Source organism: Taudactylus pleione, unplaced genomic scaffold (genome assembly GCF_031769625.1).
Source record: "Taudactylus pleione unplaced genomic scaffold, aTauple2 ptg000147l, whole genome shotgun sequence".
In the NCBI taxonomy this organism is placed as follows: Eukaryota; Metazoa; Chordata; class Amphibia; order Anura; family Myobatrachidae; genus Taudactylus; species Taudactylus pleione.
Window position 1 is genome coordinate 3,054,536 of NW_028284549.1, and position 12,965 is coordinate 3,067,500.

The 12,965-nt window shown below is 48.6% G+C and overlaps 1 protein-coding gene across 1 annotated transcript in view; it reads left to right on the top strand.

Moving 5' to 3' along the window:
* Positions 1-2,377: 2,377 nt before the first annotated feature.
* Positions 2,378-12,965, top strand: part of ACADL (acyl-CoA dehydrogenase long chain) — a 47,608-nt gene continuing 37,020 nt past the window's right edge. The window contains exons 1-2 of the mRNA XM_088474093.1: positions 2,378-2,550; positions 6,980-7,150. Coding sequence (XP_088330219.1) covers positions 2,450-2,550; positions 6,980-7,150 — 272 coding nt within the window. The 5' untranslated portion in view covers positions 2,378-2,449. The remainder of the gene's footprint in view (positions 2,551-6,979; positions 7,151-12,965) is intronic.

A 12,965-nucleotide genomic window follows, 5' to 3' on the forward strand; every position in this document is an offset into this window, starting at 1 on the left:
ATCTCTGTTTTTTTTACTATAACAGCTTCATAATGGGGGTAAGGTGCAATCAGGGAGATTGGTAGACTCTTCAGGGAGTCAGGGAGATTGCTACTATATTAGAGAGTCTCCCTGACAATCAGGGAGAGTTGGCAGGTATGCTGCAAGGAAAGCTGCAGAACAGCCACCTTCCTGCTGATGGCGCACATGTGCCCTGCTACAGCACCGATGTGTACAGCTCTGTGTTGGCTCCTCTGTGTTTTGCACAGATTTGTCCTGCAGACTGGATCTAATCACACAGGTCCTGATTCAGCAGCGGACGGATTTATTATTGCAGCTGCAATAGCACTAATATGGTATCAAGCCTCCTGTATGCATTTACTGATCCGAGCTGCGTCCCAGGATGCAGCTTTGGATCATCTGCGATACAATCGGCCAGCTGAGTGACCATGGGGTCATGCAAGCCGGCCATCGCAAATGCTCAAGAGAGGCCAGGAAATCTCTGTCAGCCGAAAGAGATACTGGGCTGGTCACTGCCCCAACCCCCCCCCCCCCCCAACGGCGGTGACACGCCTTCGTTTTAGGAAACGGAGGCTGACGCCGCCCCTCCCCACCCAGAAACGGCAGCAGACTTGCTGCGTGCTTAATCGCAGACAGCTACCGCACAAGTGCAGTACGGGTCCGTCGCACGCACAATTTCTCGATTATCGGGAATCTGCGTGATCTCTGTCACTGAGTCCGCAGCTGAATCACCCCCTGAAATTACCCTGCAGACCAACATTGAAGACCATGTCTAGCAGGGCTGCCGTCAGGGGGGGGGAATGCCGGGACTGTTCCTGGACAGAAGGGGGCCCGCTTTCAGTGGCATTGTGTGTGGCTGCGATTACCATACACTGCCCAATCAGGCCCAGAGATAAGTAATCACTATGATAAACAGGCAGTTACTGCATACACACACTGTACACTACAAGCTGTGTTCAAAGGTCATTCAGCAGTATGTACAGTACAAAGATTTCTATATGAATAGATAGAATAGATATTTAATGTGCATTGAACATATCCTGATACTGTAGGATGACAAATCTGTGAACAATGCTCCTCGTGCAACAAAAGAACTAACAAGAGTTGTCAGTGCGCTTCCGGCCGCCAGGCAGAGAGGAGGGGGCCCATGTCGGAGACTGCACACGGGCCCCCTCCTCTCAAGAAACTACCCTGCCGCCATTGATAGCAAAACCATCTGGTGGTTAATTATCGATGGATGATGGCCATCCCTAACTTTGATGTCTTACCTCTGTGCTGCAAGTGTTAAGCTCTGCACGATCATCTCTCAAACCAGCTGACTAAGTGACTGGTTTGAACAATTCAGTGGGGTCAATGAAATTAATTAATTATTTATTTATTACCAGTTATATATATATATAGCACACACATATTCCGCAGCGGTTTATAGAGAGAATATTTGGCCATTCACATCAGTCCCTGCCCCAGTGGAGCTTACACTCTATATTCCCTATCACATATGCACACACATACACACTAGGGGTAATTTGTTTTGGGAGCCAATTTACCTACCAGTATATTTTTGGGGTGTGGGAGGAAACCGGAGTACCCGGGGGAAACCCATGCAAGCACAGGGAGAATATACAAACTCCACACAGGTAGGGACCCGAACCCATGATCTTAGTGATGTGAGGCAGTAATGCTCACCATTATACCATCTGTGCTGCCGGATGCGAATCAGCGCGACAGGAGCCACGGTTTACGGCAGCTTGAATTTTGCAGATAACTGCATGCAGCCCCATATTGCATTTTAACACCGTGGCAACAGCAACTTGCCCCCTTCGCTGCTAATTGGATTGACACAAGTGTATGAACTATATAATTCACAATCAAGCCAATCAAGCATGGCACCCCTCCAAATAACGTCACTGGGTGGGCTTCCCCCAGCCCTCTCCCGTCAGTGAATGGATGCCGCGCGCATGCGCCTGGCATCCATTCACACTCCGGGGTCCGGCACAGCTGCGGCGGTGGGGGTCCCCAACCTCCCGATTTGACCACCCGCGGGCCACTTCAGTCCACGGGTGGAACAGCGGGACAATACTGTCCCGCTGAAATCATGATGCTGGGGAGGGGTGCGCCCTCTACGGGTGGCGCCCCCGTGCGACCGCACTGGTCGAACACCCCTAGAGCCGGCCCTGAGCATACACACCTATACAATCCAACGGCCGTTCACCCGACATCGAGAGAACAGCCTGACAATTGTGCAGGTGAGTACCCAGCTTTATATAGCACTAGCAGCAAACTTGTGTTGTAAGAGATGCCACAGTTAGACACTAGAGGGCAGCATTATCTATATGTAATAGTACAGCAGTACATTCTGAGACATGAGTGACCCCTCCTCCCTCTCTCTCTCCTTCCTGCTTTCCCTTATTACACCCTGTCATTGCTGCAGCTATAAGAATTACTAACAATGGCTGCACCACTGAGGCTTCTCAGGAGATCACTCCAGCAACTGGGCACTGGTTCCAGCCATGTCCCCTCTGCCAGAGCCCCTGTGTGTGCTGTCCTCAGGTAAGTCCCAGACTACCCCTATAATTGCTATATGTTCTATTGATATTGATACATGACCCTTTGTAAACATCTATCTATCTATCTATCTATCTATCTATCTATCTATCTATCTATCTATCTATCTATCTATCCATCTATCTATCTTTTGTTTGGTGTGAGGTATGACTTGTATGACATTGACTATAGGTTTATATCATAGAATGAGCTTGATGTTTGCAGAGATCCAGGGGTCTATTTACTAAGCCTTGTATGGAGATAAAGTACCAGCCAACCAGCTCCTAACATGTCATTTTTCAAATACAGCCTCTGACACGGCAGTTAGGAGCTGACTGGATGGTACTTTATCTCTGTTTACTTTCCATCCAAGGCTTAGTAAATAGCCTTGGATGGAGAGAAATTCCCCCAAATGACTGATTTGCTGCAAGTAATGTGGTTTTATTTGATTGGATTAAGATTTTTTTCAGCAGGATAAGGTAATGGAAAAGTCTGTTTCTGTCTTGCTCGGTGACCTTTGTCCCACTTCTGTGCTGGCAGAGAGTGTGTACTGTACTGTGTAATGAGAGCATGCCTACTGGCTGGTAGTACATACCCTGCTGCTGCTGTCCTCTGATCGGAGGTGAAGTGTTGAAAATTAGGGACAACATTACAAGGGCAAATGCAGATCTTTATAACCTGTAACAGTCCCTGGAAGCAGGAAGAGTTGGCAGCTATGGCATCACAGTTGCTGCCCGTCCCTCACGTTAGACGACCACAGTTCTTTACCAGTAATCACCAGCTGCAGAACAGTGCAAGGAGAAAGAGCACAGCTGGGTGATAGTGGGTACTGTGGTATTACTACTGGCATAAGGTGGGCATTCACAATTGTCTATGTATTTAGGCCAGTTACCCACTGACGTAAGAAATTCACACCATTATACAAGCAGGGACCACTATTATATCAGCACTGCCCCACCAGTATACCGGCATTAGCCATCACTGGCAGTGTCTCACCAATTTACCCCTGGTGCCCACCTGCTTCATTCACATTGACATCCATAATACTAGATTGCGAACTCCACTGGGGCAGGTACTGATATGAATGACCAAATATTTTCTGTTAACAGCTGGAGAATATGGGGTCTATTTACTAAGCCTTGGATGAAGAGAAAGTGACCGGAGATAAAGTACCAGCCAATCAGTTCCTAACTTCCATGTCACAGGGTGTGTTTCAAAACATGAGTTAGGAACTGGTTGATTGGTACCTTATCTCCGTTGGATTTACCTCTATCCAAGGGATGTAGTCTGGAAGCCGACGGTCTAAATGCCGACCGCCGGCTTCCAGACTCTCTAATCCCGGCGTAGTACTACTGAAAGGCGTCGAAAACTCGACGCCTGTCATTAACCATTCGCGGGAGGACCGAAGACCTGCATACCGAACGAAGGTAAGCCGGACGCGGACAGTCGCGGGGGGGGGGGTTAGGTTTAGGGCTCCTGGGGGGACTTAGGGTTAGGCACCCCCTAGGGAGGTTTAGGGGAGGGGGGGGGTGGGGGTTAGGCACCCCCGGGGGAGGTTAGGGTTAGGCACCCCTTCGGGGGACTTAGGTTTAGGCAGCGGGGAAGGGGGGTTAGGTTTAGGCACTTAGGGGGGGGGGGTTTAGGGTTAGGCACTTAGAAGGGGGTTTTAGGGTTAGGCACTTAGAGGGGGGTTCTAGGGTTAGGCACTTGGGGGGGGGTTTAGGGTCAGGCACCCTTAAGGGAGGGTTAGGGGGTAGAATTAGGTTAGCGATACTTACCTTAGGGACGATCGGGATCTTCACCCTTGCCGGGCTGCCGCTGTCGGGATTTGAACCATGCGGCTGGCGGTAATACCTACTACACACCTATCCAAGGCTTAGTAAATAGAACCTTATGTGTGCTATATAAATAACCGTTAATAATAAATACTAGTAGTACCCCGGAGACGGCCACCATATGGGTGATTACCCACAGAAGGTAAGGAAATACCAGCAACACTGGGGTTTATTAATGTTAAAAGCTTGGTGTGGGGACAGCACTTATTACCTCCAATAACCCAAACCCACCTCCGCTTGTGTCTGTGGTCGGGAGCTGCTCTATTTACACGTGTGAAGTACAACTGAATGCATGGGGCTCAATAGAGTGTTCTTAATTTCCCACCTATCCAACCGCAGGTGTGAAGAGCTGGATACATGCCTCATACGTGATCGGGTTTAATGTGCAGTACCTTTGGCATTTAATTGACTTCAGTGGTTAATCGCCCGTATTGTGGTTACTACTGGTATAAAAGTGGGGCACTACTAGTATGATGGGCGTCACTGAGGATGAACGGCACAACTTGTGTATTGGTGGGACACTGTTGGTGATGGCCGCTACTGGTATACTGGTAGGGCACTGCTGATATAAGTAGTTATAAAGCTATATGTATAGTTATGTATGTATTTTACAGAACAAATGTGATGTTTACATGGATCAGGTGATTTTTATCACTCTAATGAAAGTACTTAGGGGTAAATTTACTAAAGTGAGAGTTTTTAGAAGTGGAGATGTTGCCCATAGCAACCAATCCGATTATACTTAACATTTAACTAGCACTTTCTAGAGAAGGTAATAGCTAGAATCTGGTTGCTATGGGCAACATCTCCACCCCTAAAAACTCTCACTTTAGTAAATGTACCCCTTATTTCGCACAAACTCATTACACGATGATAACATTTTGCAGCCGGATCACAGATAGCCGTAATAATACAGGCAGTTTATAGCCAGGCTGATCAGAAGTCTGTTTATATCTTGATGACGAGCTGCCGTGAACTTTCTCCTCCATCTGTGATGGTAGGGAGAGTGCTTGATAAGAGCATGGTTACTGACAGTCCCGTATTTCTCACACAGTCCCTGGGAGAAAGTCCTGGTCTCTGACGTGAGGTGTCACACTGCGCAGAAGTGTAGGTGTAGTGTATGCTCGGCGCTCGCAGACTTCACATTCCCATTCTCTGCGTGACCTTGAAATGTTCCGGGTACTAGGACGCAGTGGCAGGTGGAGCTGTCGCCGCCCTGGTGCTTGCTGTGCCCACTGCGGACATTTTTCTGCTTCCTGGCGGGTCCCACTGTGAATCTGCCACGTCAGCCATCCACCAGACACCACACTGTCCACGATGCAGTATTGGAACTCGAGGGACTGCGTCATGAGCAGGCTGCCGTTATTACCGCCATGGAAAAATTAGTCAAGGTTTCGCCATAGGCTGTCCAAGGAGCTGGCATCACTATAGGTGAGAGCTGCCACACTGGATATCACCTCTGTCTCATCCACTCAAGACAACTCGGATGCAGGTTGGGGGTCTCCAGCTCTTGTGAAACTATAAGTCCCAGCATGGCTTACAGGGCATTCTAAGATTTGTAGTTCTACAGCGGCTAGGGAGTTGCAAGATGTCCGTTTCCGCTTACATCTCTTTCTTTGATTTCTTTTGTGCTTGCTACCGTTGAGGCATTATAGACAAATATGTATCTACACCTGTTCTAGTGCAGGCAGCAGAAGAAGAGGCATTTTTATAAAGATACCTGCTGTGACCATCCCTCCCATCCCATCCCAATTTGCACTCTCCCAATCTTAGGGGGGTATGTGATGATTCCTACGTTCACCTGTCAAAAATGGAAAAGAGATTAAACAAATCATTGGCCCTGATTCAGAGCCGGACGTAAGTCGCTGCTCGTTCGCTCCGAGCGATGTTTGCCCAACTGCGCATGCGTACGGATCGTTATACGCATGCGCGAACAACTCAGTGCGGCCGAAATTCATGTGCTCGCAAAATAGCGAGTGCCTGATAATTTGAGTGACAGAAAGAGGCGTATGTGGGTGGTAACAGGGGAAGGTGCTTGAAAACGGGGAGTGGAGATCCGATCGCAGGCGTGCCTAAAGGTCAAAACGGGCGTTTTATGGGTGTGCATATTTAAAACAGCAGCGTCATTGACCACGTCACTGGGTTATTTTAGAGCCAGAACTGCTCGCAAAATTGTGGTAGCAAACACCAGCCCCAAGAAAAGCGAGCAGTTCATACCCTGGTCGATGTACTCGATTAATCTAATAAATAGCGGACATGACGTAGGATGCGAGCGGCCAGGGGGCGTATTTTTAAAAAAAACGAACGCAAGTTTTGTTCGCTCGTTCAGACATAGAGGCGTGAACAGACCGCAAACAGCGAACGGTTCATTTGAATAGCCACCCCTTGTTTTAGAACGAACGACCGCAAATAGCGAGTGGCTCTGAATGAGGGCCATTGTTTGCACATAGCCTTATGCCAGCCTCGCAGATAGCATGTGGTTGTCTGGTGCAAATATTTTGTGTGTGTATATATATATATATATATATATATATATATATATATGTAAATTATAATTTTAACGAAGTGTAGAATAAATTGTCTGTAATTCTTATTTCTAGATGCCAGCACACGCAGTCCAGCCCCGGAGAGGAGACGTTGCGGCCGGAGCCTTCTCATGCCAAAACGTTAATGGACATCGGCACAAGAGGCATCCTAACAGCTGATCATGACCTATTCAGAGAGAGCGCCCGCAAGTTCTTCCAACAGGAGGTGGTGCCGTACCATACAGAGTGAGTATGTGAGTGCCTGCCCCGTAATCTGGATTATACTCCTCTATTAATGGGAAGATGGATAAACTGAAACGATAAACCTGACGTGTGTTAAAGTTTAACTGAAAACTGCAATTTGCTTCATGAGAGAAGATTTAAGTTTTATTATGGTTATTGTTGTCCTTATAGCACAACCCCCACCCTTACATGAAAGTGCAAATCTTGGCATTATGTAGCGGGTACCGGGTCATGATGGTGCCTGTCGCATGCCCAAGCCCCCTGCACTTTTTGCTTGGAGTACCCGATTGCGATAAGCCAAAGGTGAGGCCCCAAAGTAGGCATGTATGCTCCTAGATCCTACAAAGTTTGGAGGTAGCATTTTCAACAAACCTATCATTGGTGTGTTCTACCTACAGTACATACCTAGTTTGGGGAACAGCCTATTTTACAGGCATGGGATCTATAAATAGGAATATTTGTACTTTCCTTGTAAGGTTTTTCTGTCATTTCTATAACATGGATCACCATGCCTAAAATATGGTAAATCGTTTTCCTCTACAGCATCCCAGGTATTCCTCTCTGTCTTAGTGTGTTTCAGTGCTCCTCGCAGTGTGTGTGTATCAGTGCTCCTCACAGTGTGTGTGTGTATCAGTGCTCCTCGCAGTGTGTGTATGTGTGTGTATCAGTGCTCCTCACAGTGTGTGTGTATCAGTGCTCCTCACAGTGTGTGTGTATCAGTGCTCCTCACAGTGTGTGTGTATCAGTGCTCCTCACAGTGTGTGTGTATCAGTGCTCCTCGCAGTGTGTGTGTATCAGTGCTCCTCGCAGTGTGTGTATGTGTGTGTATCAGTGCTCCTCACAGTGTGTGTATATCAGTGCTCCTCACAGTGTGTGTGTATATCAGTGCTCCTCACAGTGTGTGTATATCAGTGCTCCTCACAGTGTGTGTATAGCAGTGCTCTTCACAGTGTGTATGTGTCAGTGCTCCTCGCAGTGTGTGTGTGTTTATCAGTACTCCTCACAGTGTGTGTGTGTATCAGTGCTCCTCACAGTGTGTGTGTATCAGTGCTCCTCACAGTGTGTGTGTGTATCAGTGCTCCTCACAGTGTGTGTGTGTATCAGTGCTCCTCACAGTGTGTGTGTGTATCAGTGCTCCTCACAGTGTGTGTGTGTATCAGTGCTCCTCACAGTGTGTGTGTGTATCAGTGCTCCTCACAGTGTGTGTGTGTATCAGTGCTCCTCACAGTGTGTGTATATCAGTGCTCCTCACAGTGTGTGTGTATATCAGTGCTCCTCACAGTGTGTGTATATCAGTGCTCCTCACAGTGTGTATGTGTCAGTGCTCCTCGCAGTGTGTGTGTGTTTATCAGTACTCCTCGCAGTGTGTGTGTGTTTATCAGTACTCCTCACAGTGTGTGTGTGTATCAGTGCTCCTCACAGTGTGTGTATATCAGTGCTCCTCACAGTGTGTGTGTGTATCAGTGCTCCTCACAGTGTGTGTGTGTTTATCAGTACTCCTCACAGTGTGTGTGTGTTTATCAGTACTCCTCACAGTGTGTGTGTGTTTATCAGTACTCCTCACAGTGTGTGTGTGTTTATCAGTACTCCTCACAGTGTGTGTGTGTATCAGTGCTCCTCACAGTGTGTGTATATCAGTGCTCCTCACAGTGTGTGTATATCAGTGCTCCTCACAGTGTGTGTATATCAGTGCTCCTCACAGTGTGTGTGTGTATCAGTGCTCCTCACAGTGTGTGTGTGTATCAGTGCTCCTCACAGTGTGTGTGTGTGTGTGTGTGTGTGTGTGTGTGTGTGTATCAGTGCTCCTCACAGTGTGTGTGTGTGTATCAGTGCTCCTCACAGTGTGTGTGTGTGTATCAGTGCTCCTCACAGTGTGTGTGTGTGTATCAGTGCTCCTCACAGTGTGTGTGTATCAGTGCTCCTCACAGTGTGTGTGTGTATCAGTGCTCCTCACAGTGTGTGTGTGTGTGTGTGTGTGTATCAGTGCTCCTCACTGTGTGTGTGTGTGTGTATCAGTGCTCCTCACAGTGTGTGTGTGTGTGTGTATCAGTGCTCCTCACAGTGTGTGTGTGTGTGTGTATCAGTGCTCCTCACAGTGTGTGTGTGTGTGTGTGTGTATCAGTGCTCCTCACAGTGTGTGTGTGTGTGTGTGTGTGTGTGTGTGTGTGTGTGTATCAGTGCTCCTCACAGTGTGTGTGTATCAGTGCTCCTCACAGTGTGTGTGTGTGTGTGTGTATCAGTGCTCCTCACAGTGTGTGTGTATCAGTGCTCCTCACAGTGTGTGTGTGTGTATCAGTGCTCCTCACAGTGTGTGTGTGTGTGTGTGTGTGTATCAGTGCTCCTCACAGTGTGTGTGTGTATCAGTGCTCCTCACAGTGTGTGTGTGTGTATCAGTGCTCCTCACAGTGTGTGTGTGTGTATCAGTGCTCCTCACAGTGTGTGTGTGTGTATCAGTGCTCCTCACAGTGTGTGTATATCAGTGCTCCTCACAGTGTGTGTGTGTATCAGTGCTCCTCACAGTGTGTGTGTGTGTGTGTATCAGTGCTCCTCACAGTGTGTGTGTGTGTGTGTGTGTGTATCAGTGCTCCTCACAGTGTGTGTGTGTGTGTGTGTGTATCAGTGCTCCTCACAGTGTGTGTGTGTGTGTGTGTGTGTGTATCAGTGCTCCTCACAGTGTGTGTGTGTGTGTGTATCAGTGCTCCTCAGTGTGTGTGTGTGTATCAGTGCTCCTCACAGTGTGTGTGTGTGTGTGTGTGTATCAGTGCTCCTCACAGTGTGTGTGTGTGTGTGTGTGTATCAGTGCTCCTCACAGTGTGTGTGTGTGTATCAGTGCTCCTCACAGTGTGTGTGTGTGTGTGTGTGTGTGTGTGTATCAGTGCTCCTCACAGTGTGTGTGTGTGTGTGTGTGTGTGTATCAGTGCTCCTCACAGTGTGTGTGTGTGTGTGTATCAGTGCTCCTCACAGTGTGTGTGTGTATCAGTGCTCCTCACAGTGTGTGTGTGTGTGTGTATCAGTGCTCCTCACAGTGTGTGTGTGTGTATCAGTGCTCCTCAGTGTGTGTGTGTATCAGTGCTCCTCACAGTGTGTGTATATCAGTGCTCCTCACAGTGTGTGTGTATCAGTGCTCCTCACAGTGTGTGTATATCAGTGCTCCTCACAGTGTGTGTGTGTGTGTGTATCAGTGCTCCTCACAGTGTGTGTGTGTGTGTATCAGTGCTCCACAGTGTGTGTGTGTGTGTGTGTGTGTGTATCAGTGCTCCTCACAGTGTGTGTGTGTGTGTGTATCAGTGCTCCTCACAGTGTGTGTGTGTGTATCAGTGCTCCTCACAGTGTGTGTATATCAGTGCTCCTCACAGTGTGTGTGTGTATCAGTGCTCCTCACAGTGTGTGTGTGTATCAGTGCTCCTCACAGTGTGTGTATAGCAGTGCTCCTCACAGTGTGTGTATATCAGTGCTCCTCACAGTGTGTGTATAGCAGTGCTCCTCACAGTGTGTATGTGTCAGTGCTCCTCGCAGTGTGTGTGTGTGTGTATCAGTGCTCCTCACAGTGTGTGTGTGTGTGTGTGTGTGTGTGTGTGTGTCAGTGGTCCTCACAGTGTGTGTGTGTGTATCAGTGCTCCTCACAGTGTGTGTGTGTGTGTATCAGTGCTCCTCACAGTGTGTGTGTGTGTGTGTGTGTGTATCAGTGCTCCTCACAGTGTGTGTGTGTGTGTATCAGTGCTCCTCACAGTGTGTGTGTGTATCAGTGCTCCTCACAGTGTGTGTGTGTGTGTGTCAGCGCTCCTCACAGTGTGTGTGTGTGTGTGTGTGTGTCAGTGCTCCTCACAGTGTGTGTGTGTGTGTGTGTGTATCAGTGCTCCTCACAGTGTGTGTGTGTGTGTGTATCAGTGCTCCTCACAGTGTGTGTGTGTGTGTGTGTGTATCAGTGCTCCTCACAGTGTGTGTGTGTGTGTATCAGTGCTCCTCACAGTGTGTGTGTGTGTGTGTGTGTGTGTGTGTATCAGTGCTCCTCACAGTGTGTGTGTGTATCAGTGCTCCTCACAGTGTGTGTGTGTGTGTGTGTGTGTATCAGTGCTCCTCACAGTGTGTGTGTGTGTGTGTGTGTGTATCAGTGCTCCTCACAGTGTGTGTGTGTGTGTGTGTGTGTGTATCAGTGCTCCTCACAGTGTGTGTGTGTGTGTGTATCAGTGCTCCTCACAGTGTGTGTGTGTGTGTGTGCGTGTGTGTGTGTGTGTGTGTGTGTATCAGTGCTCCTCACAGTGTGTGTGTGTGTGTGTGTGTGTATCAGTGCTCCTCACAGTGTGTGTGTGTGTGTGTATCAGTGCTCCTCACAGTGTGTGTGTGTGTGTGTGTATCAGTGCTCCTCACAGTGTGTGTGTGTATCAGTGCTCCTCACAGTGTGTGTGTGTGTGTGTGTGTATCAGTGCTCCTCACAGTGTGTGTGTGTGTGTGTGTGTGTGTGTATCAGTGCTCCTCACAGTGTGTGTGTGTGTGTGTGTGTATCAGTGCTCCTCACAGTGTGTGTGTGTGTGTGTGTGTGTGTGCTCTTGCAATTCTATCTTTCTGGGGACTTGGGGTGGACAGCACACCAACACCGGTGGGACATCTAGCACAGTGGGGACCTAAAATGAAGTCCCCACGAGTCAAACCATTGGAGACAAAAGAGGAGGCATGTACCTGTTACCCCACATAGCAATTGGGCATGTCCCTGAAAATCACGTTTCCAAGAGTTTTATGGGTGTCGGTGTGTATGCCGTGCTGAGGGTGTGTGTTTAAGAGATCTCTGACAGAAAAAAAATAAAATAAAATTGGGGTGCAATGGCGCCACTTGGCCACCGGGGGGGCGCGTGTCCCCACCTTACGCTCTCCCCATGTTTTAAATTCATTTCTGGCTATTTAGAGGGAAAAAATAAATTGGGGTGCAATAGCGCCACTTGTCCACCGGGGGGGGCGCGTGTCCCCCCATGTTTTAATTTCATGGGTGGCTATTTAGAAAAAGAAAAAAAAATTGGGGTGCAATGGCGCCACTTGTCCACCGGGGGGGGCGCGTGTCCCCCCATGTTTTAATTTCAGGGGTGGCTATTTAGGAAAAAAAAAAAAAATTGGGGTGCAATGGCGCCACTTGTCCACCGGGGGGGGGGGGGGGGGCGCGTGTCCCCCCATGTTTTAATTTCAGGGGTGGCTATTTAGAAAAAGAAAAAAAAAAATTGGGGTGCAATGGCGCCACTTGGCCACCGGGGGGGCGCGTGTCCCCCCATGTTTTAATTTCATGGGTGGCTATTTAGAAAAAAAAAAAAAAAAATTGGGGTGCAATGGCGCCACTTGGCCACCGGGGGGGCGCGTGTCCCCCCATGTTTTAATTTCATGGGTGGCTATTTAGAAAAAAAAAAAAAAAAATTGGGGTGCAATGGCGCCACTTGGCCACCGGGGGGGCGCGTGTCCCCCCATGTTTTAATTTCATGGGTGGCTATTTAGAAAAAGAAAAAAAAAAATTGGGGTGCAATGGCGCTACTTGTCCACCGGGGGTGGGGGGGGGGGGGTGGGTTTGGGGGGGCGCGTTTCCCGACCTTACACTCTCCCCATGTTTTCATTTCATGGGGGGGGTGTCTATTTTTTCCCCCAAAAAATATTTTTTTGGAGTGCAATGGCGCCACGTGTCCACCAGGGTGGGAAGGGGTGCCTGGGGTTTTTCCCCCCCCCCCACCTTACAGTCTCCCCATGTTTTTACTTCATGGGCGGCCTCTGTTTTATTTTTATTTTTTTTCCCAAAAATTTTCTCGGGGTGCTGCTGCACCGGCGCCAGGCGTCCGCCGGGGGG